The sequence below is a fragment of the Pinus tabuliformis genome, chromosome 5_1 (assembly GCF_031772625.1).
Source record: "Pinus tabuliformis cultivar Carrire ecotype Pingquan chromosome 5_1, CPIR1, whole genome shotgun sequence".
In the NCBI taxonomy this organism is placed as follows: Eukaryota; Viridiplantae; Streptophyta; class Pinopsida; order Pinales; family Pinaceae; genus Pinus; species Pinus tabuliformis.
This window is the reverse complement of record NC_142305.1, coordinates 532,130,227-532,157,383: the sequence shown is the minus strand read 5'-3', so window position 1 is coordinate 532,157,383 and position 27,157 is coordinate 532,130,227. Positions and strand designations below refer to the sequence as shown.

Sequence of the window (27,157 nt, the reverse complement as noted above, 5' to 3'; positions counted from 1 at the left end):
GAATCAAGTATTTCATTTTGTTTCAATTGTGCAAAGAAGGTCACTATACCTTTATATGTCCATATCCGGTTATAGATGAAGATAATATTCCTCAACTAATTCGAAAGGAAGTGAAAGATGAAATTGAAACGAAAGCAAATTATGTAGGAGAACTTAAGACTGCGGTAAAGGAACTAAAAGTTTCAAGAAGAAAGGTTAGTTAATTAGACGAGCAACTCCAAGAAAGAGATAAACTCCAAAAGAAGCAAGATCATGATATTGCTACTTTGCAGGCTCAATTGGAAGAAGCAAGAATATTGTATTAAGTATGGTGAAGCAAGCTGAAAGGAAAAAAATGACCATTGTGAAATTCTAAGGGAGGAGAATATCTCCTTGAGAGATAAGAAAAAATCAACAATTAGATGATGATTGAAAGAAAAGGGCAAAAAGAACTTTCAAAAATTAGAAGAATCCAAGAAAAATGAAGATGTCTTAGTCAAGCAACTGGAAGAAAAAATGCAAGACTTTGAAGAAAAGAATCACGAGCTTATAAAAGCAGGAGAAGAAATTGCCCGCTTAAAGATCAAGGTAAAAGAGGCAAGAAAGAAAGAAGAAATTTTGGCAAGTCAGCTTAAAGAAAAATCTGAGGACTTGAATAAAGTTGAAGCAAAATTTGATCAATGAGAAAGAAAATTTAAAGAAGAAATCATCTCCTTGAAATCCCAATTTGAAGAATTTGTTTCATTAAACGCTGAAGTTGACAAGCTCAACAACATGATCTTGAAAAGTTTGAAAGTATTGAATAAAATTCCAAATAGTTAGAAATATCCAACCAACAAACGAAATATTAGCTATGCAAATAAGTCATCTTGCAAAGAAGGCTCAAACTCCATGTTGTCAAAAATTGAATTTGAAGACAGGGATGAAGTAGGTCAGATAAGAAGCACTACTACAGGAAGTTGTGTTGATGTTCTGATAATGCCCCATCAGGGAAGTTGCATGGCATCCAAGAACAATGGTTCCCCAAGCACATTAAGGGAGGATCATCTCGAGAAGATCGACTAAACATTCAATAACAACTCTTTGGAAGGTCCTAAGCAAATGATGAACCCGCCCAATCGTGTTCAGTTTAATAACTCTTAGGATGATGCTAGGAAGTAGCAAGGTACATTCAAGTCACAAATTGAAAGAAACTATAATGGAGGAAGGGAATTCCCCATGACAAATAATCTTCATAAAGGATCCACAAGTAGCAATGAAGCAGATGCTGGAAATCAACAAATGAATGAAGCTCCTCCAAGGAACAACTTTAGAAGATCAAGATCACCTTATACCTTCAGGTATCAAAATAAATTCTTTTGTAATTGTTTTTCATGTACAAAATTTGGGCACAAAGCACAAGATTGCAAGATCTCTGATGTGATCGGGTATAGAGGATATGATCAAGTGCCTAGATGGAGGCATGCAGACCAAATTAGAAGAATATCTCAACCATTTCCACAAATGTTGAATCCCAATGTTGAATGTTATATATGTCACAATGAAGGTCATATAATAGGAGATTGCAGACTCAACTTGAGATAACAAAAGAGAGAAACATCCTATCAATCCAAGGATTAACTCTACAAGACGGAGAAGAAGACAGGGAGAACTACAGTTAGATTTGACCCCATAGATCTAATCCTTTAGCGAATGCTTCTTCAAGACAATTATCTGTTGGTTATTGGTTTGAGATCCCAGGCAGGTGTTCTGCATATTTGTGTGTGGCATTTCTTGCAGAGAGTTTAACACATTTTTTGGGTTCGGGCTCCAAGGTGTGGTTATGTGACAACGCCTCACCCATAGGTCCGACGTAATGATCAGGTCAATTGGTTATGATATGTGGTTTGTACAGTGCAGGTTGTGGGTTTGAGTCTAGGTAGACTCAGTTAGGATTTTTGTTTGTAGAAGGGTCATTGGCATGTCGAATTTGTTCATTTTTGTGGAACTGTTAAAGTTTTCTAATGGTTGTAAATAGCCCTTTTGTAGAACGCATTCGAAATAAGCTATTTTGTAGAAGATCTAATTTTTGTATGGTTTTTGTATAGTTTCAAATGGTTTTTGGGGTCATTTTGAGTCTAAATTGAATTCCGGAAGAAGCATGATGATCAAGGTTCAGTGGTGAATAGTCCTAAAGGCATGAAGAGCCTTGATGACAGTGATGATTAGAGTGTTTGTTATATGTTTTGAAAGCTTATGGACAAGGTGTAGTTGATGTTGAGTATATGGTAAAACCAGGTTTCGAGATGAGTTTTATGTGACCAAATTGGTGAGCAAGTTGGGATAGAGTATGGACAAGGTATGACAAGTTATTGATAGCAACAAATTGAGTAATTTGAAGATTTATATTAATTGGAAAGAAGGTGGATCTAGTTTGAAAGATTTTTAAAATAGGCCCACAAGAAGTTGAAGGAGGTAGGTGCCTCCATTGATGTTGGAGCCTATAACAAGTTGAAGTTTGCATATCATTGATGTTGGTGCCTCAATTAGGTTGGAGCCTATAGCGAGTCGAAGCTTGCATATCACTAAGGTTGGTGCCTCAATGAGGTTGGAGCCTACAATAAGTCAGAGCTTGCTCATCTAAGGTTGGTGCCTTAATCAGCTTGTAGCCTATAGTGAATTGTTGCTTGCACATTTTCGAGGTTGGTGCCTCAATCAAGATGTAGCCTACCATAAGTAGCGATTTGCATATCTTGGTGCTGGGTGCCTCCAACATGTCAGTGCCTGCAAGTCTATGTAATGAATTGAAGAAGAAGAGGAAAAAGAATTTGTGGTTTTCTCCCATATGGGTTTCCACGTAAAAGCTTGTGTCTCTTTGTGTTGATGTGATGGGTTCTTGATGTGTTGTTGAAATGTTGATGGCTTCTTAATGCATTGTTCTATTTGTTCGAAATACTGAGAAGGGGGGTGAATCAATATTTATTTTCAATTGTTATTTTTACCAGTTAAGATCACTTGGAATTAGAACACAAAATGAACAATGATAGAATAATAATTTTATTAATCAATGACGAGGACTCCAATCCTCTTTACAATGAATCAAGTACAATGATAATTAGGGTTCCAACCCTAGATGAAGACACCAATCTTCAATCCACTAGGCACCAACCTCTAGGGCTCCAATCCTATCTTCCCAAGGCTCCAATCTTGTCACTTTGAGGCACCAACCTCTAGGGCTCCAACGCTATCTCTGGTACAGGTACAACCTGGTCTTCTTGAGGACTCCTATCCTCTAGGGCTCCAACCCACAGCTTCAATTCGTCAAGATAAGTTTAATGATTCTTCACGGTTCCCAGTATCTTCTTCAACAAGCCCTGACAATATCTTCACCTACAACATTGCCCTCAAACAATCTCCAAGGCACTAAGCTCATCAATGACAACTTTGCCTTCACATGAAGGTGTCACCACAACTATTCATGGTACCCAAACAAAATCTCCAAGGTTACCTCATGAGGGCATCATCATGGTCTTCAAGAATCTTTAATAATTAACTCCAAAAGGGTCGCTTCAGAATTGGCTTCACAATCTGCTCTAGGATGATACACCAAGGTCTGCGCAAGAATATCCTTAAAACAATTCCAAACAATACTTCAGAATGCTCCAAGGCTGTCCTTCATCCAGAATTGATTCACTGCTTTTGCAAGGGTAAAGACTGCTTCAAGATGTTCAATATGCCCACTATCCAGATCTTCAAGCTCTTTACTTGTACAAGCCTCCAAGATCACTGTTCTAGGTTTCCAATTCTTCACTATCCAAATATGATCCAAGACTCCTAATACTTCTCTTTCCAAGGTTCCAAATACTTGACTGTCCAAGGCTCCAAATACGTGACTGTCCAAGGCTCCAAATACTCCATTCTTCATACTTCCAAATTTATCATTGTTCAACTCTTCAAAAAGTAACTATTATCCATGTTCCAAGTTCCACAGGTGATTGCTTTCAAAAGGATCACAGGTTTGGGCTTCACAAATGAAGGCTATAGGTTTGTGCTGCAAAGTAACCCACAAAAGATTTCTTATTCGAGCTCCCACAGAAGATTGCTTATCCGAGCTCCCACAAAAGACTGTAACTTCGAGGAATGAGGCACAGATGCTATACAGGTCCGAGGTCTATAGTAGTAGAAGCTCACTGTACCGAGTCTCTATAATGGTGACAGGTCACTGTTTTGGGCCTTCCACAGAAGACTTACCACAGGTCGAAGTTTATGACACTTTTAAAAAGTAAAAACTATTCTTAATGTTTGTGCTTTTTCCACAAGTTAGTGATGAGGTCTGTCTGAGCTTCAGTTCACAAGTGGCTCTCTGAGATCTTGAAAGGTATCCACCACAAAAAATATACCAAAGTTTGCTGCTTGAGATCTTGAAAGGTATCCACCACATAAAATATGCCGAAGTCTGCTGCTTGAGATCTTGAAAGGTAGCTGAAGTCTGCTGTTCGAGCTTGAGGAGGGATAACACAATACAAAGATATGCCCAAACAATAAACTTCTGCTCCTCGGCCTCCTTAGTTCATGAGATGTGAACTCTCCTTAACTCTCTATTTTTCTGTAATTATCTTCACCGAATTGAATGTTAAAATGAGCTTATATTTATACTTATTCACACCTATGAAAAGACTTGTCTGTTTGTGAAGGAGAGCCGACCTGTATGTATTACAATGTTTATCATGTAATTTCAATTTTATTAGATAGGACAGGCCGACCTGTGTTTAATTTTGTGCCAATATTTTCCTTCTTGTAAATGAAGCCACCTTTAAATACTTTTCTTTTTTTGAAAAACATCTTCTTTAAACCTTGGTGGAATACTACCCTTTGGAACTTGAAATATGCCTGTTCATGCTTATGGTATTTGTGGTCATGATATTGATAACCAAATCCATGCAGTCTCAGATGATTAGAATGGTCCTTATAATTTTATTAATATCTCTCTGACAGTGACCTCTGGGGTAATGATGATATTGTGCTTTGAGATATCAGTGTTAACTTTGTAGTATTGTATAGATAAATATTTTATGCTTAGGTTATCTTCATCCTCTTAGGATTTCATCTATGTACTTAGGGTATCAGCATTTAGGGCTTACTAATTGCTTTTTGGACTTTCTCCATATATCTAGGGCATATAAAGGCATCTTCAACAAAGCTAGGGTATCATAGGCATCAATAGGGCGTTGTTATTATCAATGCAATTGTATCAACAAAGGGTTTGTCATGTACAATGTTATGCGTCTGGGGTTTCTTCAACAAAGGGTTTGCATGAGGTTAGGGCAACATCTCAAAGGAGTTATTCATGCATCAGAAGAATATTTGCCATCTCCAATAAGGCCATATTGACATCAATGACAACTTTGACGGTTGACCAACACTATTCACTGATATGCTGCAAATAAGTTATGATACATTGCTATGTAATTGTTTATTGATAGAAGTTGTGAATTGGTAAAATTGTTGCCACACGGATTCACCCCACTTCTCAATGTGATCTTTGGTTCAAGACATAGAATTTTAGAAAGCACCTAGATACATACATACACTGACATGCTTGTCAAAACCATTCCCCCCCTTAATCCGAAGGGTTATGTATGAGTCCAAGAAGAGAGCTGTAATACAAAATGTGCAAAAAATGCATGGCAACATTAGCTGAATGTGCTCTATGAAATGTTGGTAAAAAGGGCGGTGGTTTAAGGATGACCACCAACATTGGAACGCTTAGTGCAGTTCCCGGAACTCTTCCAAAACGGGCAAGAAACTGAAGTTTTCTGCTAGAGGAAGTGATCCTATTGTTTTAAAGAGGGAAACCTTCAACCATAAAAGGGAGGTCTCACCCCGCATAAAAGGTAAAACTTCAACCTGAAAAGGGAAGTCATGGGAAACATAGAATAGGAAAGATAAATCATGTGAGTACATTTTTTATTAACATCAGATATACATTTATAGTACAATGTGTGACTCTTGGGTTTCAGATCCCAAGGTCTCTTGCACTGCTTTGGTCTATTCGGCTTCCACACTAACCCATTTAGGATTAGGTGTCCAACATTCCCTCTTGCACTGCTTTGGTCTATTCGGCTTCCACACTAACCCATTTAGGATTAGGTGTCCAACATTCCCCCCCTTAATCCGAAGGGTTATGTATGAGTCCAAGAAGAGAGCTGTAATACAAAATGTGCAAAAAATGCATGGCAGCACTAGGCTGAATGTGCTCTATGAAATGTTGGTAAAAAGGGCGGTGGTTTAAGGATGACCACCAACACTGGAACGCTTAGTGCAGTTCCCGGAACTCTTCCAAAACGGGCAAGAAGCTGGAGTCTTCTGCTAGAGGAAGTGTTCTTAATCTGTGATGGTTTAAGGATGACCAACAACTCTGGAATGCTTAATGCAATTCCTGGAACTCTTCCAAAACTAGCAAGAAGCTGGAGTCTTCTGCTAGAGGAAGTGTCCCAGATTGCCAACTGAAGGCATGTTCAGGGGCATCTTTGTCTCTGGCTACAACTCTGAAACTGGTGTGGCAGGTTGTGGCTCAGGCTCGCTTGATGTGACTTTGAAGCTTGTAGATGACCATCATTTCCCCCCCTGTCAGATACAAGGTGAGAAGATGGAGAAAACTCAACTGCAAGACTATTCAATACTCTGGAACAAGTTCTGATATGTGTTTGGAATATCTTCTTGGCTGTTGATGCCCATTGCCAAGAAGCGATCCATCCAAGATGAATCTTTGTTCTTGCAGGACGTTTGTTTCTGAAGCATCTGTTTGAAGAATGACTGGTTTTATGACAGTGCTTACATGGATGAAGATCAAAACAGTGATCTTTCAAATGGCCAACTCGGTCACAGTGTTGGCATTTCACGATCTATTGTTGTTGTTGTTGCGGAAGAGGGGCAGATTCTGGAACAGCTGAAGCTGAACTGTCATGAGAAGCAGGTGAACTGTCATCAATGAATCCAGCACTTTGAAACTGAATGGGCTTTGAGTAGTCTGGAATATGAAAGGACAAGTCCTTGTCATATCCAAGACCAGTTCTGTGCTTGTTGTGGACAAGCTGTTCCCAAGGTCTGATGATGGGCTTGGGAAGTGCAGACTGAATTTTTGCATCTGCATGTACAACTGCTGCTTTATTGGATTCTGGATCTGATTCAACCTCAATCTTACTAATTTCACCACTTGCTGGTTTAACCTTGAACAACATATTGTTTTGAGCAGAAAACAATTTGGAATGACAAATCTGTTGAAGCTCATCTTGCTGGAACTGAGATTCTAGTTGCAAAAAATCAATCTTTTCTTATGCATCATGCAGGCAGGTCTGAATGTCACAAAGAGTGTCTTTGCTAACATTTACCTTCCCACCAATAGTGGAGTGTATTAGTGTATTCAGTAACTCTAATACATCATCAAATCTAGCCATTGTCTCAACAAAGAAATGAACACTCAACAATCCTAGTGGAGACTATAGCAAGTCTAGACAAACCCCAGCTATTGAAGATTTCAAAAATTAAGAATATCAGTTTGAAAAAGGCACTCAACTAATTCCAGCTAAGAATTTAGCCAATCACTAACAGATTTGTGTCCAACAAGAATGAGAGGCTCAAAGTCCTTCCAACACAAATACAATAGATATGTTTCACCCTTAAAATGCTCAGGTATACCAAGATACGCTTTGTATGGATGCACAACTAAATGACTTCTTCCTTCTTTGAAATTCGAACTTCAACTACAGGAATGGATTACATATACCTCTGATATATCAACTCTAATAATAACAGAGATCTGAAGTAGAATATACCAGCAAATGTTAGGAAGAACAGTGGCTGTAGATAAGTGTTATAACATCAAAGAAGCTCCACAGTGATAATATATGCAACGTATTCAGCTCCAAAACAGAGAAATAAATATGGAGTGTCTTCAATATATTCACAGCCACACATCCAATGAGATAAGGAAGTTTGAGACCCTCTATAGCAGAGGTACATCACCAAACATCACTTCCAATAGTCTATACTCATTAAGATTTCAAGCACAGGTACAGTGATATGCTGCTCAACTGAAACAACCACAGAAAATACAAGTTTGTAGCCTTGGGGCTAGATCATTCTTTATGCCCTTAGTTGTTATGCTTCGCCTCTTGAGTTCGTCTTTCAGCTCTGTAACCTTCCACTGCTTCAGAGGGCGATTCCTAAAACCCCTTCAAGGCAAACAATCCAGGTAACAATCCGAGTTCGAATCCGAACAAGTGCTCAACAGAATATTCACCTCGGATAAGCAAAGCAATATCGTCCAAACCCTCAAATAAGGCCTCAGAATGGACTTGCTGCTACAGGTGATACCTTAGATAACTCGCTAGTCATAGTTATTGTGCTAAAGTCAATTCGCTAGCTCAGATAAGGCCTCAGAATGAACTCACTGCCACAATTAATGTGCTAAGGTCAATTCACTGGCTCAGAGAAGGCTTTAGAATGAACTGGCTGCCACAGTTGATGAGATAGAATCAATTTGCTTGCTCAGATAAGTTCTTAGAATGAACTCGTTGCCACAGTTGATGTGCTAGAGTCAATTTGCTGGCTCAGATAAGGCCTCAGAAATTATACACTGCCACAATTGATACCTCAGGGATGATCCACGGTCATCAACAGTGCCTCAGAGGTATATGACTGTCTCAGAATTGTTTCAGAGAGAGATTGCTGTCAGAGATAATACCTTAAATATTGGCTGCTGCCATTGTTAATTCCTCCGAGGTAGTTTAATGTCTTAGAGATAGACTGCTGCCTCAGTTAAGGCCTCAGAGATGGTCCACTGCCTCCACTTTGATGAGTTTAGCCCGACGTCCTCAGTAAACAACCCTCACGAGCCTCAGGAACATCTTGCTGCAACAGAAAGGGCCTCGGGAACAACTCGCTATCACAGATGTTGCGTCATAGTTAGCTCACTGCCACAGGTAGTGCCTCAGTGATGGTTTGCTTCCTTTAGCTTCTTCTGCTTAGAGCGTTTGCTTCCTTTACGCGTCCACTCTGCTGAGCTTGGACGCTACCGGAAATTATCACCAATACGATGGGACCCTCTGCTTCCTATCGATTGGGTTCTTTACGCAGCATCGGCCCTTTTTCAACTTGCATTTAGAAAGATGTCACTCAATCACAAACTTCTGCAGTCCAATTCTAGTATCATGAGAATGCCAAAACAGATCGCCAAAGCTTTAGTATTCGAAGTGCCAAGCAGAGCTCGAGCAATACCAATACCAATTCCGTTTACGTTCCAGCTTCAACATCGGTGTAATGAGCGTTGCCACACAATGCACACACCCCAATTCTGGATTCCCAAGCTTTTACGTGAGAGCCTTCACATGGAGCAGAGAATCAGCAAAGCCAGTTGCAAAAGTATTTGCATTTTTGGGGAATGAGAGTAATACTAAGGCCCTTTCGTCGTTAGAACCCAAAGCCGTCAGTATTCCACAGTATATCTGTGGCAGTGGCAAATGCTCCCAACAAGAATGCCATGCAAACCAAATCATTAGTGAAGGGGCTGTCATAAAACTTTGTAAGAATGACTGACTGAGAGAGGCATTCCACCTTTTACAGCGGATGGACTACCCACATTTCTCAACTTACGCTTCGAACACTGCTCCATAACAATCACACGCACACCTTGCACCGCGAGTTATATCAACGCACAGACTCCGGAGGCACCATGGTTACGCTGGTTAATACCAGGAGGTCTTCTTCAGCAACCGGTTAAGCTGCGTGGAGGTCTTCTTCAGCAACCACAGTTACGAGCTCTGATACTCTACTCGTAGCTACTCGAACCAGGCATCATTCGAACCAGGGCGTGTGGGAGGTTCGATCTTGGAACCTCCACCCAATTTTAATGTTTCCGGCGTTGCAGCAGAGGAAACTTTGACTATGATTAACCGTCTCCACAGAGAAGAAGTCTTTGGAATATCACCTCAACCAAAAAGATTATGAGGAAAGAAGAAAATGCGATTGGCACCAGATATGCAGATAATCCATAGAGAGAGAATGAGTAAAGAAATCAGTGCATATCCAGGGAATCAAAGACCCTGTCAAGGAAGAGAGGAGTTACAACAGAAGGCGGAGAATAATGTCAGATATTTGCAGCGTCTAAACAGTGGCAGCGTTTAATGGGTAGCGACTGTGGAGGGGCAGTGGACAGACTGACCACACAGAGGTTCTTGAATCATTTCAGTTTCCATATTAGATAACCATTGTATCTGCCCGTCGGATCCCTGATAGATAGAGGTGGCAGCGAATCTCAGACAACGGTTATGGCAGAGAGTATAGAGCGTAGGAAAGATTATGGCGCAGAATGAGGAATAAAACGCTCAATAAGGTGGCAATTCTGATTAATTTTGATTAGTAGAAAGACAGAACTAACATGTAGGTAGAGACCACAAAACAAGTGGCTCAAATATGAGCAGGGCCAGAATTCGCCTGCTCTGATACCATGTTAAACACACATGGGAAACAAAGAATAGGAAAGATAAATCATGTGAGTACATTTTTTATTAACATCAGATATACATTTATAGTACAATGTGTGACTCTTGGGTTTCAGATCCCAAGGTCTCTTGGACTGCTTTGGTCTATTCGGCTTCCACACTAACCCATTTAGGATTAGGTGTCCAACAATCACCACTTGCTAATATGTTGGCCAACTTCTAGCTTGCTGAGCTTCTTCTTCATTTACAGAAACCTCCAACCGGGTATTTTCCAGCGGATTGCCATTGGTAGTAGAGTTTGAAGTGTTTGAAGTGAAGCCTTCGCTCCACTGTGATGGGAGCTACTTCATTTGAAAGTTGGATGTAGGCTCCAGCATAATGGGATAAGAAAACAGATTTTGTTTGATGGAACTTATCAATTGCCTCAGCTTCTTGAAGCTGGGATTTGGTCTCCTGATGTTTCTAGCCCCTTGAATCAGGGATTTGGTCTGTTGAAGTTTGATTTCTACGGAGTGGGAGATTCAATAGTCATTGGGCTCACTTGCCATGAATTAATGCTGGAAGCCAACTCTTTACTGGAACTTGGTAACAAATAAAGCCTAAAGAGAAGGAGGAGAAGCCCGTGAAACTAAACTAGGAAAACGCTCCCAACATGGCCTGCTAGTTGAGTTATTCTGTTATATCTTGAAACTAAGATATCGCAGCTCCTCCTTGTTTCCATAATGTCTGTATCTTAATTATTTTGAGATTTCCTTCATTGTTTCTGTGCCATTTTCGTGGAAAATTAGGACATTCGTATTTTATTTGGAGGGATAAGTTTGCCATGTTGTCTGCTTCAGAATGTTGAAATTTAGTACCGGAGGACAGGTGGTTCCCTTAGGCTTTGATCTTTGGCCTAGGGAAAAGTGTCCAAAAGAATTTAATATTTCTCCTAAAGTGACTTTATAATTTTATAAAGTTAAATCTAATTTAAAAGTGACTTTAAGTGATAAAGTTACTAAGTCTAATTTTAAAGTGACTTTTATAAAGTCAATGAAAAATTAGAAAGGAAAATTGACTTTGGAAATAAATGACTAAGTGGGTCTTTATTAAAGTGGGGTGAATTAAAAACTAAAAAGTGAGATTTAAATGAGCATTTAATCTCAGCCATTGATTTAAATCTATTTCAGCCATTGGATTTAGAGATCACCCAAAAGTCACTTGGGTCACCCAAAAGTCATTTGGAGTTATATTAAGGGAGGAAAAGGAGGAAAAGATCACATTCGATTCAATTCTTTCATGAGCTGATTGAGAGAAGGAGAGCAAGAGAGCAAGGGAGATTTCTGAGCTGTGTATCAGCAACAGCTGCGGTGTATCAGCGGCTGTGTATCAGCAACAACAGCGGTGTATAAGCAGCTATGTATCAGCAACAACAACGGTGTATAAGCAGCTGTGTATCAGCAACAGCAGCGGTGTATAAGCAGCTGTGTATCAGCAACAGCAGCGGTGTATAAGCAGCTGTGTATCAGCAACAGCTGCGGTGTATCAGCAACAGCAACGGTGTATAAGCAGCTGTGTATCAGCAACAACAGCGGTGTATCAGCAGCTGTGTATCAGCAACAGCAGCGGTGTATCAGCAGCTGTGTATTAGCAACAGCAGCGGTGTATCAGCAACAACAGCGATGTATCAGCAGCTGTGTATCAGCAACAACAACCGTGTAACAGCTGCGGAGTATCAGCAGCGGTGTATCAGCAAGGCTGAGATAAGTTGTAAAAGTCTGTTTGCTGATTTTTTGCTGAACATTTCTCCTACTGTAAAAAGGCATTTTCCAGAAATAAAGAAGAGCTCTCAAACTGGTTTTCCCCAAGAGTTGTAGGGGGTTTTTCCAGGGTCACATTGACCAAAAATCTCAGTGTTTAAATGTGTTTTAATGGCTGTTTATTACTGCTGATTTTTATTTCTGCAATTTCCAGCATTCTGTAAAATTTCTAGAATTTGTGTTTTCAGCAATATTTATTTTTTCCAGCTTGTTGAATGTATGGTTATGGGAAAGGGCATTTAACTATATGGGAGAAATAAGGAGAAACTGAAAACCGGGGTGGGAAATGAGAAATTTCTACATGGTATCAGAGCTTGAGTGCTGAAGGGCAGTTTGAAACAGCAAAAGGAAAAATTACAGTAGCTGATTTTTCACTCAAAAAATTCCAGCAAGCTGATTTTTCATAAACAACAGTTTTATCTTTACTACAGCAGTACTATTTTTCATTTTTAGGACATCAGAATGTCATTGGGATTGAGGGTGGAGGATAGGCTGGATGGGCATATAAATTACAGCGTTTGGAAGGAGAGAATGTAGAGTATCTTTGAGGAGGCAGAAGTTTGGGATATCATGGTGCATATTACACAGAACCCTGTTGTTGTGCCTACTGATGCTACTCAGTTGACAGCTTATAATAAAAAGAACAACAAGGGTAAGAGGCTGATTCTAGACGGAATCAAAGACCATTGCATTCTTCATGTGAGAGGAAAGAGCAATGCTCATGAGATGTGGACAGCATTGTCCAATCTCTATCAGAGTACCAATGAGAACCGGAAGATGGTCCTGAAGGAGAAGCTGAAGAACATTAAGATGGGTAATGATAGTGCAACTGGATATCTCACAAAGATTACTAATGTGAGAGATGAGTTGGCAGCGATTGGAGAGGCCATTCCACCCACTGAGTTGGTGCGGATTGCAGTGAATGGCCTCCCCCGTTCATGGTTGAACTTTGCTGATGGGGTTTGTGCACGTGAGACCCTTCCCACATGGGAGAGGTTTTGGGATGATTGCATTCAGACAGAGATCAGGAAAGGTCAGCTTGGGGTAGCCAAGCCAGTTGAGCAGGATGAGGATGTAGCACTGGTGGCAGGAGGCAAGAAAGGCAAAGCGAAGAAGCAGGCTTCCACAAGCAGTGGTGGGGGCAAAGGCAAAGGTAAAGGTAAATAGGGGAACACACAGAAGGACTATTCCAAGGTGAAGTGTTGGAATTGTCAAAAGATGGGACACTATGCAGTTGTGTGTCCGGAGAAGAAGAAGAAGAAGGGAAAGAACCAGGACGTGGCAGCTTCAGCAGAGATTGAGGACTTTGCTGGTCGTTTTGACCGAGAGTTTGCATTCACTACGTGTGAGTCCTCTAGTGTAGGATCACCTGCCACACAGGTTCAGAGGGAGCATGCTTTTCCCTCGATTAGCAGAGCATCTTCAGGTATCTGGTATGTGGACAGTGGGGCTTCACGTCATATGACAGGAGTCCGTGAGTACTTTTCAGAGCTTTCAGAGAGTGGCACTGATATTGAGGTAGTACTCGGTGATGACAGAGTTGTTAGAGCAGTCGGGGTGGGGACAGTGACATTTCAGAGGGAGTCCAAACCTCCCTTGAAGGTGTCAGAGGTTCTTTATGTGCCAGGGATGAGGAAGAACCTCATATCCGTCTCAGCGTTGGAGGACAGAGGATATGAGGGGAGGAAAGGTGTTGATGTATCCCAGGGGCACTCCAGCTGATTCAGCTAGAGTGATAGGTGTACGCCATGCAAAGGTGTACAAGTTTGCATTCCAGCCCCTTTTGGCATTGAGCAGTAGTATCGACAACAGAGCTAGCAGTTCTGAGCTGTGTGAGATTTGGCACCGCAGGATGGGACATATGTATCATGGAGCCTTGAGGACATTGCGGGAGATCACTACAGGTGTGCCAGATTTCAGTACTGATCACTTTGATACTTGCAGAGGTTGTGCAATGGGCAAGTTTGCCAAATCTCCTTTTCCCAGCAGTGACAGCAGAGCGACGGGGATACTTGATTTGATTCATTCCGATGTGAGCGGTCGGATGTCTCATGTGTGCAGACTGAAGAAGGCCCTTTATGGCCTGAAGCAAGCTCCCAGAGCTTGGTACTCCAGGATAGATACATATTTGCAGGGGATGGGTTTCACAAAGAGTGAGGCAGATTCGAAACTTTACTTTATTGTGATTGGTGAGGAGCCTCTCATTCTGGTGCTGTATGTGGATGACTTGATCGTTACAGGTGCAGAGAGACTCATAGAGCACTGCAAGAGAGATCTTGCGACGGAGTTTGAGATGAAGGACATCGGCTTGATGCATTACTTTTTGGGCTTGGAGGTGTGGCAGGAGGAGGGGCATTTCTTCCTGGGGCCGGGGAAGTATATTGTGGACATCCTTAGCAGATTCCACATGGAGGATTGTAGACCCATGTCGACACCGATGATCACCAACTGGAAGAAGCTTCATGCTTCGGATTTCGAGTTGGTGGATCCCACATTGTACAGGCAGCTGATTGGTTCCTTGATGTATTTGGTTAACACTAGACCAGATATCTGTTTTGCAGTCAACACGATGAGTCAGTTTATGTGTGAGCCTAGGAAGGTTCACTGGGTGGCTGCAAACCACATTTTGTGGTACTTGCAGGGGACAGTGGATTATGGTCTGGACTACAGGCAGGGAGATGGAGTGAGATTGGCAGGATACACTGATTCTGATTGGGAAGGTTGTGCTTCTGATAGGAAGAGCACTTCAGGGTGATGTTTTGGGTTGGGTTCAGCAGTAGTGTCATGGTTCAGCCGGAAGCAGCAGTCAGTAGCACTGAGTTCAGCGGAAGCAGAGTATATGGCAGCCAGTCTAGCTAGTTGTGAGGCTATCTGGCTTCGCAAGATGTTGTTTGGCTTATTTGGTTAGCCATTGAGACCTTCAGTGATTTACTGTGATAATCAGAGTTGCATTAAACTCACGGAGAATCCAGTATTTCATGACAAGTCAAAGCATATCGGGATCAGATATCATTGCATCAGAGACTGTTCAGAAGGGAGTTGTGAAGCTTGAGTATATTTCCACTGATGAGCAGGTTGCAGATATCCTTACCAAAGCCTTACCACGGGGCAAGCATGTCTACTTCAGAGACAAGATGGGTGTGGTGAGGAACACCTTCCTCGGTAAGGAGTGTTGAAATTTGGTACCGAAGGACAGGTGGTTCCCTTAGGCTTTGATCTTTGGCCTAGGGAAAAGTGTCCAAAAGAATTTAATTTTTCTCCTAAAGTGACTTTATAATTTTATAAAGTTAAATCTAATTTAAAAGTGACTTTAAGTGATAAAGTTACTAAGTCTAATTTTAAAGTGACTTTTATAAAGTCAATGAAAAATTAGAAAGGAAAATTGACTTTGGAAATAAATGACTAAGCGGGTCTTTATTAAAGTGGGGTGAATTAAAAAATAAAAAGTGAGATTTAAATGAGCATTTAATCTCAGCCATTGATCTAAATCTATTTCAGCCATTGGATTTAGAGATCACCCAAAAGTCACTTGGGTCACCCAAAAGTCATTTGGAGTTATATTAAGGGAGGAAAAGGAGGAAAAGATCACATTCAATTCAATTCTTTCATGAGCTGATTGAGAGAAGGAGAGCAAGAGAGCAAAGGAGATTTCTGAGCTGTGTATCAGCAACAGCGACGGTGTATCAGCAACAGCAGCGGTGTATAAGCAGCTGTGTATCAGCAACAGCAGTGGTGTATAAGCAGCTGTGTATCAGCAACAGCTGCGGTGTATCAGCAGCTGTGTATCAGCAACAGCAGCGGTGTATAAGCAGCTGTGTATCAGCAACAGCAGCGGTGTATCAACAGCTGTGTATCAGCAACAGCAGCGGTGTATCAGCAATAGCAGCGATGTATCAGCAGCTGTGTATCAGCAACAGCAACGGTGTAATAGCTGCGGAGTATCAGCAGCGGTGTATCAGCAAGGCTGAGATAAGTTGTAAAACTCTGTTTGCTGATTTTTTGCTGAACATTTCTCCTACTGTAAAAAGGCATTTTCCAGAAATAAAGAAGAGCTCTCAAACTGGTTTTCCCCAAGAGTTGTAGGGGGTTTTTCCAGGGTCACATTGACCAAAAATCTCAGTGTTTAAATGTGTTTTAATAGCTGTTTATTACTGCTGATTTTTATTTCTGCAATTTCCAGCATTCTGTAAAATTTCCAAAATTTGTGTTTTCAGCAATATTTATTTTTTCCAACTTGTTGAATGTATGGTTATGGGAAAGGGCATTTAACTATATGGGAGAAATAAGAAGAAACTGAAAACCGGGGTGGGAAATGAGAAATTTCTACACAGAATTGTATTCCCAGAGAATGCGCTGCCCTCTCATCTGTAGAAACTCTTTAAGAGGCTCTTTTGATTTATTTATGTTTCTCGCTATCTTGAAGTTGGAAGAGCTTGATTCCCAGCAATGGAGCTACTACTGCTTGGGAGTTATCAAGTACTATTAGATCACCAGAGGTGTTCTCTTTTATGTTTCAATAGAAGTATTCCTTTTAAGTATTGAGGGTCTTTCGCAGTGCATTATATTAGATATCATTTTTCGGGATTCAACTGCGTTAAGAAAGTCATTCATCTATGACCATTTCTATGAGAGGTAGTCGTAACTAACTAATTCTCATGATTTTTGAATAGTCCACTTAGCACTCATTGCATCGGGTGATGCTCATAGGGGTGAAGAAGTGGGATTGAAACTAGTGAAATGAATCACATAGCGTCAGTCATCACTTCCGGGGCTTGCACCCGGTAACCAGGACTTCCCGGGAGGTCACCCATCCCAGATTGCCTTTGTCTCAAGCGTGCTTAACTATGGAGTTTTCCCCACAATTAAGCCCCACTTAGCTTGCTACCCCATTTGCAAAACCTTAGCAAGTATTGTGCCTCATGAACCATTCAAGTAGAGCTCCCTTCACTCTTATGTATTTAAGTATTGAGGGTCTTTCGGAGTGCATTATATTAGATATCATTTTTTGGGATTCAACTGCGTTAAGAAAGCCATTCATCTATGACCATTTCCATGAGAGGTAGTCGTGACTCGTAACTGACTAATTTCTCATGATTTTTGAATATTCCTTTTGAGTAATTGTGAATGACTCGTGATTGTTGGTTGCTACTCCAATGTTCCAAGCGAATTTTTTACTTCCTCTTTCTTTGGTGTTAAGATTATCCATGCACAATCTGAAGTGTTTGGATTCACCTTTAATGCCCTATTAAAGAGCTTTTTTAATTTTTTTGGGTTGCATCCAATTTTCAATATGATCATTTGGAGGTATTGATTCCAATGGTATTACATTTATGTACTGCTTTTGATGCCAGTTTCAATTTCTCTCTTCCCAACTTGCCAAACCACCTGTTTCATTTTAAAATTTAGCCTTATTCACTCATGATGCTGTCTTCCATCCCTTTGTCTTCCCAATTTGCCAAACCATAACTATTCTTCCAACCTATTTCATTTCAGCTTAATTCTCTATGCTCAGTTTCACTTTTAATTTTGCAATAATCATTTCCCTAATTAAGTTAGCATTGGCTCTCTAGACATGTTCAGGGTATACATTTTTGTCATTGAATATCTTGTTGTTTTGGCCAGCCATATCTTCCAGGAGATTAATATTCCAAATTTCCTTAATAATTGGCTGGAAACCTTCAAGGTATGAGACGAACCACGTACTGAAAATTTGTTTCTTAGATGTTTGAATAGAGAAGGGGAGACCCATTTCAGTAAAAAGAGAGTTACAGACTTTGGAGGCAAAAGAATATTCAAAGAACACATTAAAGGAGGATTCCTTTTTTACACAACATAAAGCATTATCTTGGAGGACCGATAATTTCTTCATCAAGTTCTCCCCTGTTAATATTGCCCTATGTGCCCAGAAGCTAGTTGAAGGGGATGGGACAGATCAACTAATCTTGTTTGATTTGATTTGTAGATGGAGGAAGGATATGCCCATTCCAAGAAGTTCAGGTTATCCTATTTTTTATAATTGTTACGAATAATATATATAAATAATACAAATATAAATAATGAGGATAATTGTAATAATGATTAGTCAAGTAGTAATTAGTACTGAAGAGGCATGTCTAATGAGACATGACTTTCCATGAAAAGACACATGCTTGGACCTTGGTATATAAACAGGCCTCTCTCTCTCATTTGTATCATCATTCATATTCATACGTTTAATATATAATATTTGTATCCTCATGGATATTTTTATATTCCAAGTCTTCTGGAGTATTTAACGGGATGTATGAACTTTGTTCGCTTCAATGATGTATTTTCTTGATTGGGTACCCTAGTTCACATATTAGTTATTCCTCTTTTTATTGTAACTTTCACTTCGAGAGCTTGGGTGAGAAAGGTCTAGAGGGTGTTCAAAGTATTGAGGGGGGTAGTGGGATGGATCCACTTTGTTCAAAGGGGAGTATGCGAATTAGTCCATAAGGAGATATGTGCCAAAACTGAAATGGTTGTAAGCTTTACACCGTCTTCAAATTGGAGAGAATTCCAGGAGATACGTGACAAAACTGAATAAGTTGTTAACTTTACATCATCTTGTAATTGGAGAGAATTCCAGATTGGTCTTCTCAAATTTTCCAGGAGAACTATCCTTTGGATGCCAAGTAACATAGTTTTTAATTAAGGGAGAGACCTCTAGAATGGTTTTCGAGATTGGCAATTCTTGGGATAGTGTGGTATTTTTAAAACTAAATTCGTTGAGGGTACAAAACATCCTTTGGATATCAAAATAAAAGATTTTAATTAAGGGAAAGACTTTCAGATTGGTTTTTAAGATTGGCAAATTAATTTTAAAAATAATTTCCTTGTGGGTCCAAAACATACTTTGGATATCAAACGAAAAGATTTTTAATTAAGGGAAAAACATTCAGAATGGTTTTAAGATTGGCAATTCCCCGAGTTGGTTGCCTTTGTTGCATGTTTCACTTGATGTTTCTGTTTCTATTTCCATAATCTAGTTTTAAAGTCATTACCTAGCTAGACGTTAAAATGGGGTATGAGGCTCCCTTGTGTGAGAAAAGGGACCTTCCTCTGACAGCATTTTCATTACTTAGTCTATGGCTAAGTAACCTGGCTTATGTTCTTTTGACTGCAAGTAATCCAATAAAGTTTATCTAGACAAAAGAATTTGATGAAGTCTGTTATTATATATATATAAAATAATTTGTTTACATATAATTAATTATATAAAAGTTTATGTATTTTTTTTCTTATAAAGAAAAAAGCTGCAATTTTATTTATAGAAGATATAAAATTACGATTGCATATGCTTCAAGCATTCCTGTGGCTTTCCCAGCCCCAAAAGAAGTCCAAAACTGCAAAAAAATACTCTCATAATTTTCTCTGGATCAGAGAAAAGGTTAGCTGTACATAATTCTTTTGTGCATCAACAAAATATTGTGCTGTCTCATGTATGCCTGAAGTACAAGTTCCATCAACAAAAGGCTGTAGTTTATGGCTGTTAGAATGTGCCTCTTGCATATATGCAATTTACCAAAAAAAAAATAACCCATCTCTATATATCAAGTATGCCTGATAATCCTAGCCCATGGGGGCAGCTCACTAGGAGATCACTGTGTTATGAAGTATGTTGTAAACAATGAGATTTAAGGATCAAATCCCCTTGGGTCAAGCCAACAAAACAAAAAGTATACCTGATATGTCGAGATGAAAAAAGAGATTGGATCTGGTGACTCCCAAGGGTCAAGAAAATATTCTGTGAGCTGGCCTTATTTGTGTTCTGTAATTTTCCATATGCCTTGGTCCATTTCCAATCCAGATTTTGAGGGAGTGTCTGTTTCTGTGTTTCACTTGTAGATATAATCAAATGAGATGTGGGAGAAAAAATTAAGCCAGTGCATGATTTGTTGAAAGAGTGGTAGTAGAGTTTAATTTCTCAGAATTGTTTTCCCTTCATCCAGTTTATACCTGTGAGTCTCCATAGGTATGACTTTTGTTAGTTTTCCGAAGGAAAGCTAGCCGAAGAAGAAAGAAAAAAGTTCTGCGTAGTTTTTTGTTGCAAGAGAATTTAATTTTTCATTCAGGAAGATAATCCCCCCCTCCCACAATAGAAGGTAAAAGATGTGTTGGACTGTCAAAAAACCCATGGGGAGTTCGTTTGAATCATAATGTCGGGTGGATGAATTGATACAGGTGGCTGAGAAGAAAAAGACACAACGTTTTGAAGTACCAGACTATTGTGAGCCACTTTTAAGTAGGAGTGCCCCTGCTTGTCAAAAATAGCATGACTCCGTTCTATCCAGATCCCCCATGCTACCATCAAGGGTAGGACTCTATGTTGAGTCTTATCTTTTGCTGCTAGCCAAGATTTTAAGAAGTCCTCTATAGTGTGTCCTTCCTTTCTATATGTAAGAATGGACCTTCACTAGCTTGACTTTCATGCCATACCACCTGAGCAAAAGGACAAGTGATGAATAAGTGCACAATAGATTCAGATGCTGCCGAGCATAAAAGGGCATCTGCTTGGGCCATTGAATGATCTCTTTGGAGAATATCCCAGGTTGGTGCCTTGTTCTGAAAAAGTAGCTACAGAATAGTTTTGTGTTCAAGGGACTGTTTTATTTCCACAATAATTGTCCCCACCAAGGAGGCTTTTGGGGGGGGGGGGTTGAGGGTCAGAGTTTTGAGCCTGAAAGATCTCCAGAAGAGAAAACAGGTCTTGGTTATGAAGGCACAAGCTCCAAGCCTTTGAAGGAGGAAATTAAAAGGGAATTTAGAAATGTTACTACTTCAAGAAGTTCTACTGATGTTCCCAAGAACATCCAAGATCAATAATGGATTGAACCACCTCCAAGACAGAACAACTTCAGAAGATCATCTTACTCTCCCAGGTATGAAAATATCTTTCTTGGTCATTGTTACTCTTGCAGAAATTTTGGGAATAAATAAATCCATTGTAAAATCAATACAAAATACAATTATGTAAGAAGCAGGAATGATTTCAGAAGAAACAGATCAGGAAATGTTCATGGACCTACCAACCGAAACTATAATCCATTTGAACCACTAATGAATCAAAACATTATATGCTACAAGTGCAATGATCTTGGTCACAAGGCACAGGATTGTAGGCTTGAAAATGCTCCAACCATAGACAGAGAAGCCAACGATGAAATGGGGAAAGAAAAAGAAGGAAGATTACAATTTAGGATTGATCGTCGAAAATAAAGAAGGTGAATGGTACATAGATAGTGGATGCTTGACACATATTACTGAATATCAAAACAAATTTCTCAACCTAAAAGAAAAGAGTGGCAATGTTGCGTTTAGAGATAACTCTTCTATCAAGATACTCGGAAAAGGTGTAGCAAGTGAAGCGAACATATGAAGGCACAAAATGTTTTGCTAGTTAAGGATTTGAAGTATAATCTTCTTAGTGTTGGAAAGATGTGTGATCAAGGGTATAATCTCTTGTTTAACTCTTGGAAGTGCAAAATCAGAAAGAAGACTCGGGAAGATTGATTGCAACAGCCACAAGAAGACCAAACAACATATATGTTCTAGATCAAGCAGAGCGAAAGAAAATTGCAGCCAAGCAAAAGAGCCATAAGAACAACAAAGAAGGGAAGGATAAGAAGACAAAAGTCATGTTGAGTGCCATATGTTCAGGGGGAGCGCCCCAAAGACATAAGTCACCCTTTGCCATTGATTTTAAAGGGGGAGAAAAAAGGAAGTGCAACATGATGACGACGGAAGTGAAGCATGATGACAGGGGAAGCATGATGACAAGGGGAGCATGCGTGTTGACATCAATGACAAAGGGGGAGATTGTTTGAAGAATTTGCCATTGATGTCAAAGGGTGAATGGGCCAATACTTGTTTGATGATTTGCATGAACATTTCCGCAAATTTGGTTACAAGGACCTCTTAGAGTGACAGTCCTTGTCATGCCATCTCGTTTGATAGGTGGCACATTTTTTGGGACCCCCTAGTTGGAGAGATTAATTTTTGAAGATTGATGCCCCGAAGATGGGTTAACACCAACACATTTGCCCCAAAGGATTGTGGCCCTATCATTCATTGCTTCCCTAAAAAGGAGATCAAAATTTATAATTTAAGTGGCCTAAATCCATGGATCCAAATCTCTCTTGAAAGAAGATTATATCAAAAAGAAAAATTGAATTTTTAAGTGTTAGAAAGTCTCCTCTACGCAGGTCGACTCTAGCAAATGTGGTGTCTGTTCATGGGCCAAGTCGACCAAATTATAGGTTGCCTCAATCACTATAAATATACCCAACTCGTGGGCAATTGAGGAAAGCAAGTGCAGATAATCTGAGGCAGAAATAAAGGCAAAGTAATATGAGATCTTAGTTTAATAGAACATCTGAAGAGTGCCAAATCTCAGGAACGATTTTATCTTGTTTTTATGTTTCTTTTTGTGGTGGTTTTCAATGGTTACTTCGCTGGTGCTAAGGCATTATTTTCGGCCCTTTCTCTGAGGACTATTTTGTGAAATTTTGATTATTGTTGCAATTAATGGTTATTATTCTCCTACCAATTTAGGTTATTTGTCTCCTACAAATTATTTGCGACAAATATTGAACAAAACACAACTGCAACTTCACTGAAAAAATAATTAACCACGGGAACTGAGAAAATTATGCACACACAAATAATAAACATAAATTTTTCGGACAAATATCCCTGGAAAAACCTCAAATGGAAAATCGGTTTTGTAGATGAGGATTTTATTATTAATTCTTCAGCAAAATTATTACAATTGGTTGTTGTAAAATAGCAAACCTTCGACAAAATGTTTGTTGCACTTTTGCAAGTCTCTCTAACCTCTTGGAAGCAACTCGACCCCTCTAATCAAATTCGACCTCCTTTTGGCTATTCAATTTGGCTCACACGTGCAACCTGGCAGATAAATTCATCCCTCCTGGCAATTCACACTGGCTAGGAAATGTACTCGACCTCCACTAGAAAAATCTGATCTAGAAAACGAACTTCCTTAGGCAAATTGACCCTCTTTTGGGAATTTCGTCCTTCCTCCGGCAACTCGGCCTCCTTGATCAATTCCCACCACTACTGGAAATTTAGCCTTTCAGAAAATCGATCTCTTTGCTGCCTCCATGCCCTTGCTCTCACTGCAATGTTGTGTCTCGATCTCTCACTGATCTTGCCTGTCATCTCCAAGTGCCCATCTATCTCCTCTTATAATCTCTTGTTAATGAATCAACGACCATGATCTTACCTCAATCGATGGCTAAGATCATCTTGATCCCATCAAGTGAATTTTTTGGAAGTCTTTAGAGAAAAAATGATTTACCCCAATTAATTCTGATTAATTAAGCTATTTTCCTGAGATAAATTTAGGAAATTTAATTAATTGCTTAATTAATTCTAATCAAGGCCTTTTCTCACGAAACTTTTTCTGGGTATTGGAGAAAATGTGTTCCTTAGCCTCATAGACACAATCTAAGACTAGAACACTTGTCCGAGCTACACCAACTAACATATTTCGGGTTTGTTGAAGCATTTCCTATGGAAGAATTTTGGACTTGACCGAGGCATAATTTCGCACTTCTATGTGGCTTTTTGCGGCATGATCTAATGCTTTTTGCGCCCTAATTCGAGGCCTTCTGTGGCTTGGTCTGAGGCTTATTGTAGGTTGTCTGAGGCCTAGTTCGACTCTCCTTTTAAGGAATTTTACAAGGCAGATCCGAGGTATACTTAAGGTAAAGCAAGGTTGTTTGTGGGTCCCTTTTCTAAGGTGTTTTCTGGCATCTTTTTAAGGCAGAATAAAGTTGTTTTGTACATATCACATACCTCATTTGTAGCAACCCTAATTCGAAGACTAGTTTGAATTTTGCAAAGGAAGAGATTCTTGTGACAAGGTTCCTTATCAGTGTCAAAGGCAAGTCAATGCAAGAAGGTGCTTGAATTCTTTGGAGCGCTTTTGTAGTAGAACTTTTGTACTTGTTAATTTCAGACCTATAGAAGGCTTTGATAGTTCTAGAGTAGTCCTTGAGGAGTACTTGAAGTTGTCTTTTAGCAAGCAGGCCTTGAAGCTTTGTAGCATATGTTGGAGCAACCCTGAACCAAGCTCTGATGGGCAGACCTTGAAGATTTGTAGTAGATTTGGAGCAGCTTTGGACCAAGCCTTTCTTGAGCAGACCTTGAGAGCAGATCTTGAATTTGTAGAAGACCTCTTTTGGAGGCAGATTTTGGGGTAAGCTAGGGCAAGATCACTTGTGGGTTTGATGATCTAAGGCATGCAATTCTTAAGTTGAACTATTGATATGACAAGGGGCTGAACTAAAGTCGTTTGAGTGTTGTTGTAATTGGGCCATTGTCCCTGGTACGGAGCCCAAGAAAATCTTATTTTATCTTTTATTCTATAGGGTGGTAGGATGGTGTTAGGGAAGGAAGTTGTAGCTTGCTTCAAGAGGTTGTCGACTCCTTCCAGTGGGAGCTGGTAAATTTTGGGGTTGTGGCCCTTCCAGTTGTAGTCTGTAAACCTGAAGTTGTAGCTTTCCTTGTAATATAAAAATATTGTACACACACACACACACACACACATATGTAATGTTCATTTGATGTGATGTTATTGGTTAATTGTTTTGATACTTAAATTGTTGAAATTAACAAAATATTGGTTCACTCCCCCTTTCAATATTCCCAACATAGAGCCAACTAACTGGAACAAATGCTCTGGAGCCCTGGAAGGTTGTGGGTTGAGTTACTAGTTCTTGGAGCCTTGGACAACTTGGGTAGAGATCGATTTGGTTGATGTTAGTGATTTTTGGAGCATATAGGTGAGATCACTGTGGTTGAGGGTTGAGGTGGTATGGCCTCTGGAAGCCTTGGTTTTGGTTTAACCCATGAGATCCCACATTCATGCTTGGAATATGGCACAAGGGTGATTAGCTGAAAGAGAGATTTGGTTCAGCCCAATCTATGGTTGGGTGGTACGTGGAAGTCCTTTACTTGGTTGGCACTTTTGTATGTAATAAGAGCTATTTTCGTATTGTGATATACAATGTTTTACAAAACGGACTCGGATTCGGACTCGGCCGAGGATCGACTCGGAAACGGAAACGGAAACGGCAATGACTCGGCCGGCTCGATTTCAATGACTCGGTCGTTGTAAAAAATACATTAAATATTTATTTTTTTTATAAAAAAACATAATTTTAAATATTTTAAACATAATTTTAAAGATTTTCATTCAAGTTTCCAAACACACAACATTATAATATACATGGAAGACAACATATGATCAAAGTAGGCTCATGAACCAATCCATTATATCAAAATGGTACGGTGTACCCAATGGCAATAGTAAATACATAGTCAACTGTAGTCTGTCATACATGATCAAAGACTCAAGAGTCAAAACAAAATACAAATAACCAAGGAGGCTAGTAGCTACTGGCTACTGCCAGAGGAGCCAAGATCATCTCGACCAATCTCTGGATCATCATCATCAGAGCCAGACAAGGGGCCCCATGGCTCCTCCTCCTCATCATCGTCTCCAACTGCAACTGTAGAAGTGGTGCCAGTACCAGTACCACTAGGCTGTGAAGCAGATGCAAGCTGAGATAGAGTACAAATGCGGCTGCGCTTCTGTCGTGGCTGAGCAGAGGAAGGCAAAGCACCTACAACTGGAGTCCTACTAGCTGGCTGTGAGACTGAGGCTGGTGGATTGGGATCTGCATTCAACTGAACACGCTGCAGTGGATCTCCAACATCAATTTCATCAAGATCCTCATCAGGATCAAACTCTGGTAGACGACTCTCCACTACCCAATCTGATGTTGGATCAATGTCTTCCAACACAATGGGATCTGAATCAGGTCTTTTGTTCAGCAATTGGTTCCGTCTGAGCCGAAGGTTGTATTGGACAAAAACTAGATCATTCAACCGTTTTTGCTCCAAACGGTTTCTCTTCTTTGTGTGAATCCTCTCAAAGATAGACCAATTGCGCTCACACCCAGATGCACTGCAAGTTTGACTCAAAATACGAATTGCAAACCTTTGCAATTCAGGGCACTGGCCACCAAAGGCCTCCCACCATTGTGCTGCAAAAAACATAGGAGTGTAATGAATTATGAGTTAGATGAAGGCTGAAGCTCAACAAAATTACAAATTATATCTAACTTGAAATTGAGAAATTGAAAATTGAAATTTTTGTTTACCTGGCTCATCTGCTTCTCTTGCAATCTTTGCTAGGTTCTTCCCAAAGGTACCTGTTGCATTGCTGAAGGATGTGACCTGCTGATGTATCAGTAGCTGATCAGACTCCGATGGGACCATGCGCTCAATGCAATCAACCAGTCCATCTCTGACCTCCCCCCTCAAAGCTCCTGACTCCTTAGCTTTATAATGATACCGTGGGTTCAAAAAATACCCAGCTGCATGTATAGGGCGATGGAGTTGATTGTTCCATCTTTCATCAATGATTGCCCAAATGGGCCCATACTTTGCCACTCTATCCTTGTATGCTGCCTTTATTTGCTCCTTTGCTTGATCCATAGCCTCATAAATGAAGCCCATAGCCAACCTTTCCCCATCCACCAACCGCAACACCTTAACTAGTGGCTCAACAACCTTCACAATCTCTGTTGCCTTTCTCCAAAAAGTTTCATCATGGACTTTCCTTCTCAATTCTCTGCCTTCTAGTTTGTTAGACCAACTGCTATTATTCCAATCATCACTGGAAAACATCTTTTGCAAGTTTCTATGTTGGGAAAGCATAGATTGCAATGTCAAAAAATGTGTAGCAAATCTAGTGATGGCAGGCCTAATAATATCCTTGCCTCCAGTGTGTTTCCTCATGATACTCAAAACCAGTGTATGATTGTAGATAAATTTTGTTAT

General features: G+C 40.0%; 1 protein-coding gene across 1 annotated transcript; it reads right to left on the bottom strand.

The window, feature by feature from the left end:
* Window positions 1-3,610: 3,610 nt before the first annotated feature.
* LOC149165885 (uncharacterized) lies at window positions 3,611-26,875 on the bottom strand. Its single transcript, XM_089429966.1, has 3 exons — window positions 26,476-26,875; window positions 25,940-26,358; window positions 3,611-3,922 (listed from the first exon to the last, which is right to left on the bottom strand). The coding sequence occupies exons 1-3, from the start codon at window positions 26,831-26,833 to the stop codon at window positions 3,611-3,613; spliced, it is 1,089 nt and encodes a 362-aa protein (XP_089286092.1). The 5' UTR covers window positions 26,834-26,875.
* Between the last annotated feature and the right edge of the window lie 282 nt (window positions 26,876-27,157).

Bases quoted from the DNA above. Each gene is read 5' to 3' on its own strand.
- LOC149165885 (XM_089429966.1), bottom strand. From the start codon at position 26,833: ATGGGCTTCATTTATGAGGCTATGGATCAAGCAAAGGAGCAAATAAAG. The intron at 26,359-26,475 runs GTAAACAAAAAT...TGTTTTTTGCAG, and splicing joins AAGAGAAGCAGATGAGCCAG to CACAATGGTGGGAGGCCTTT. The intron at 3,923-25,939 runs GTAGGTGCTTTG...CATGGATAATAG, and splicing joins CAGCTAGTAGGACTCCAGTT to TTACTTTTTGAAGAGTTGAA.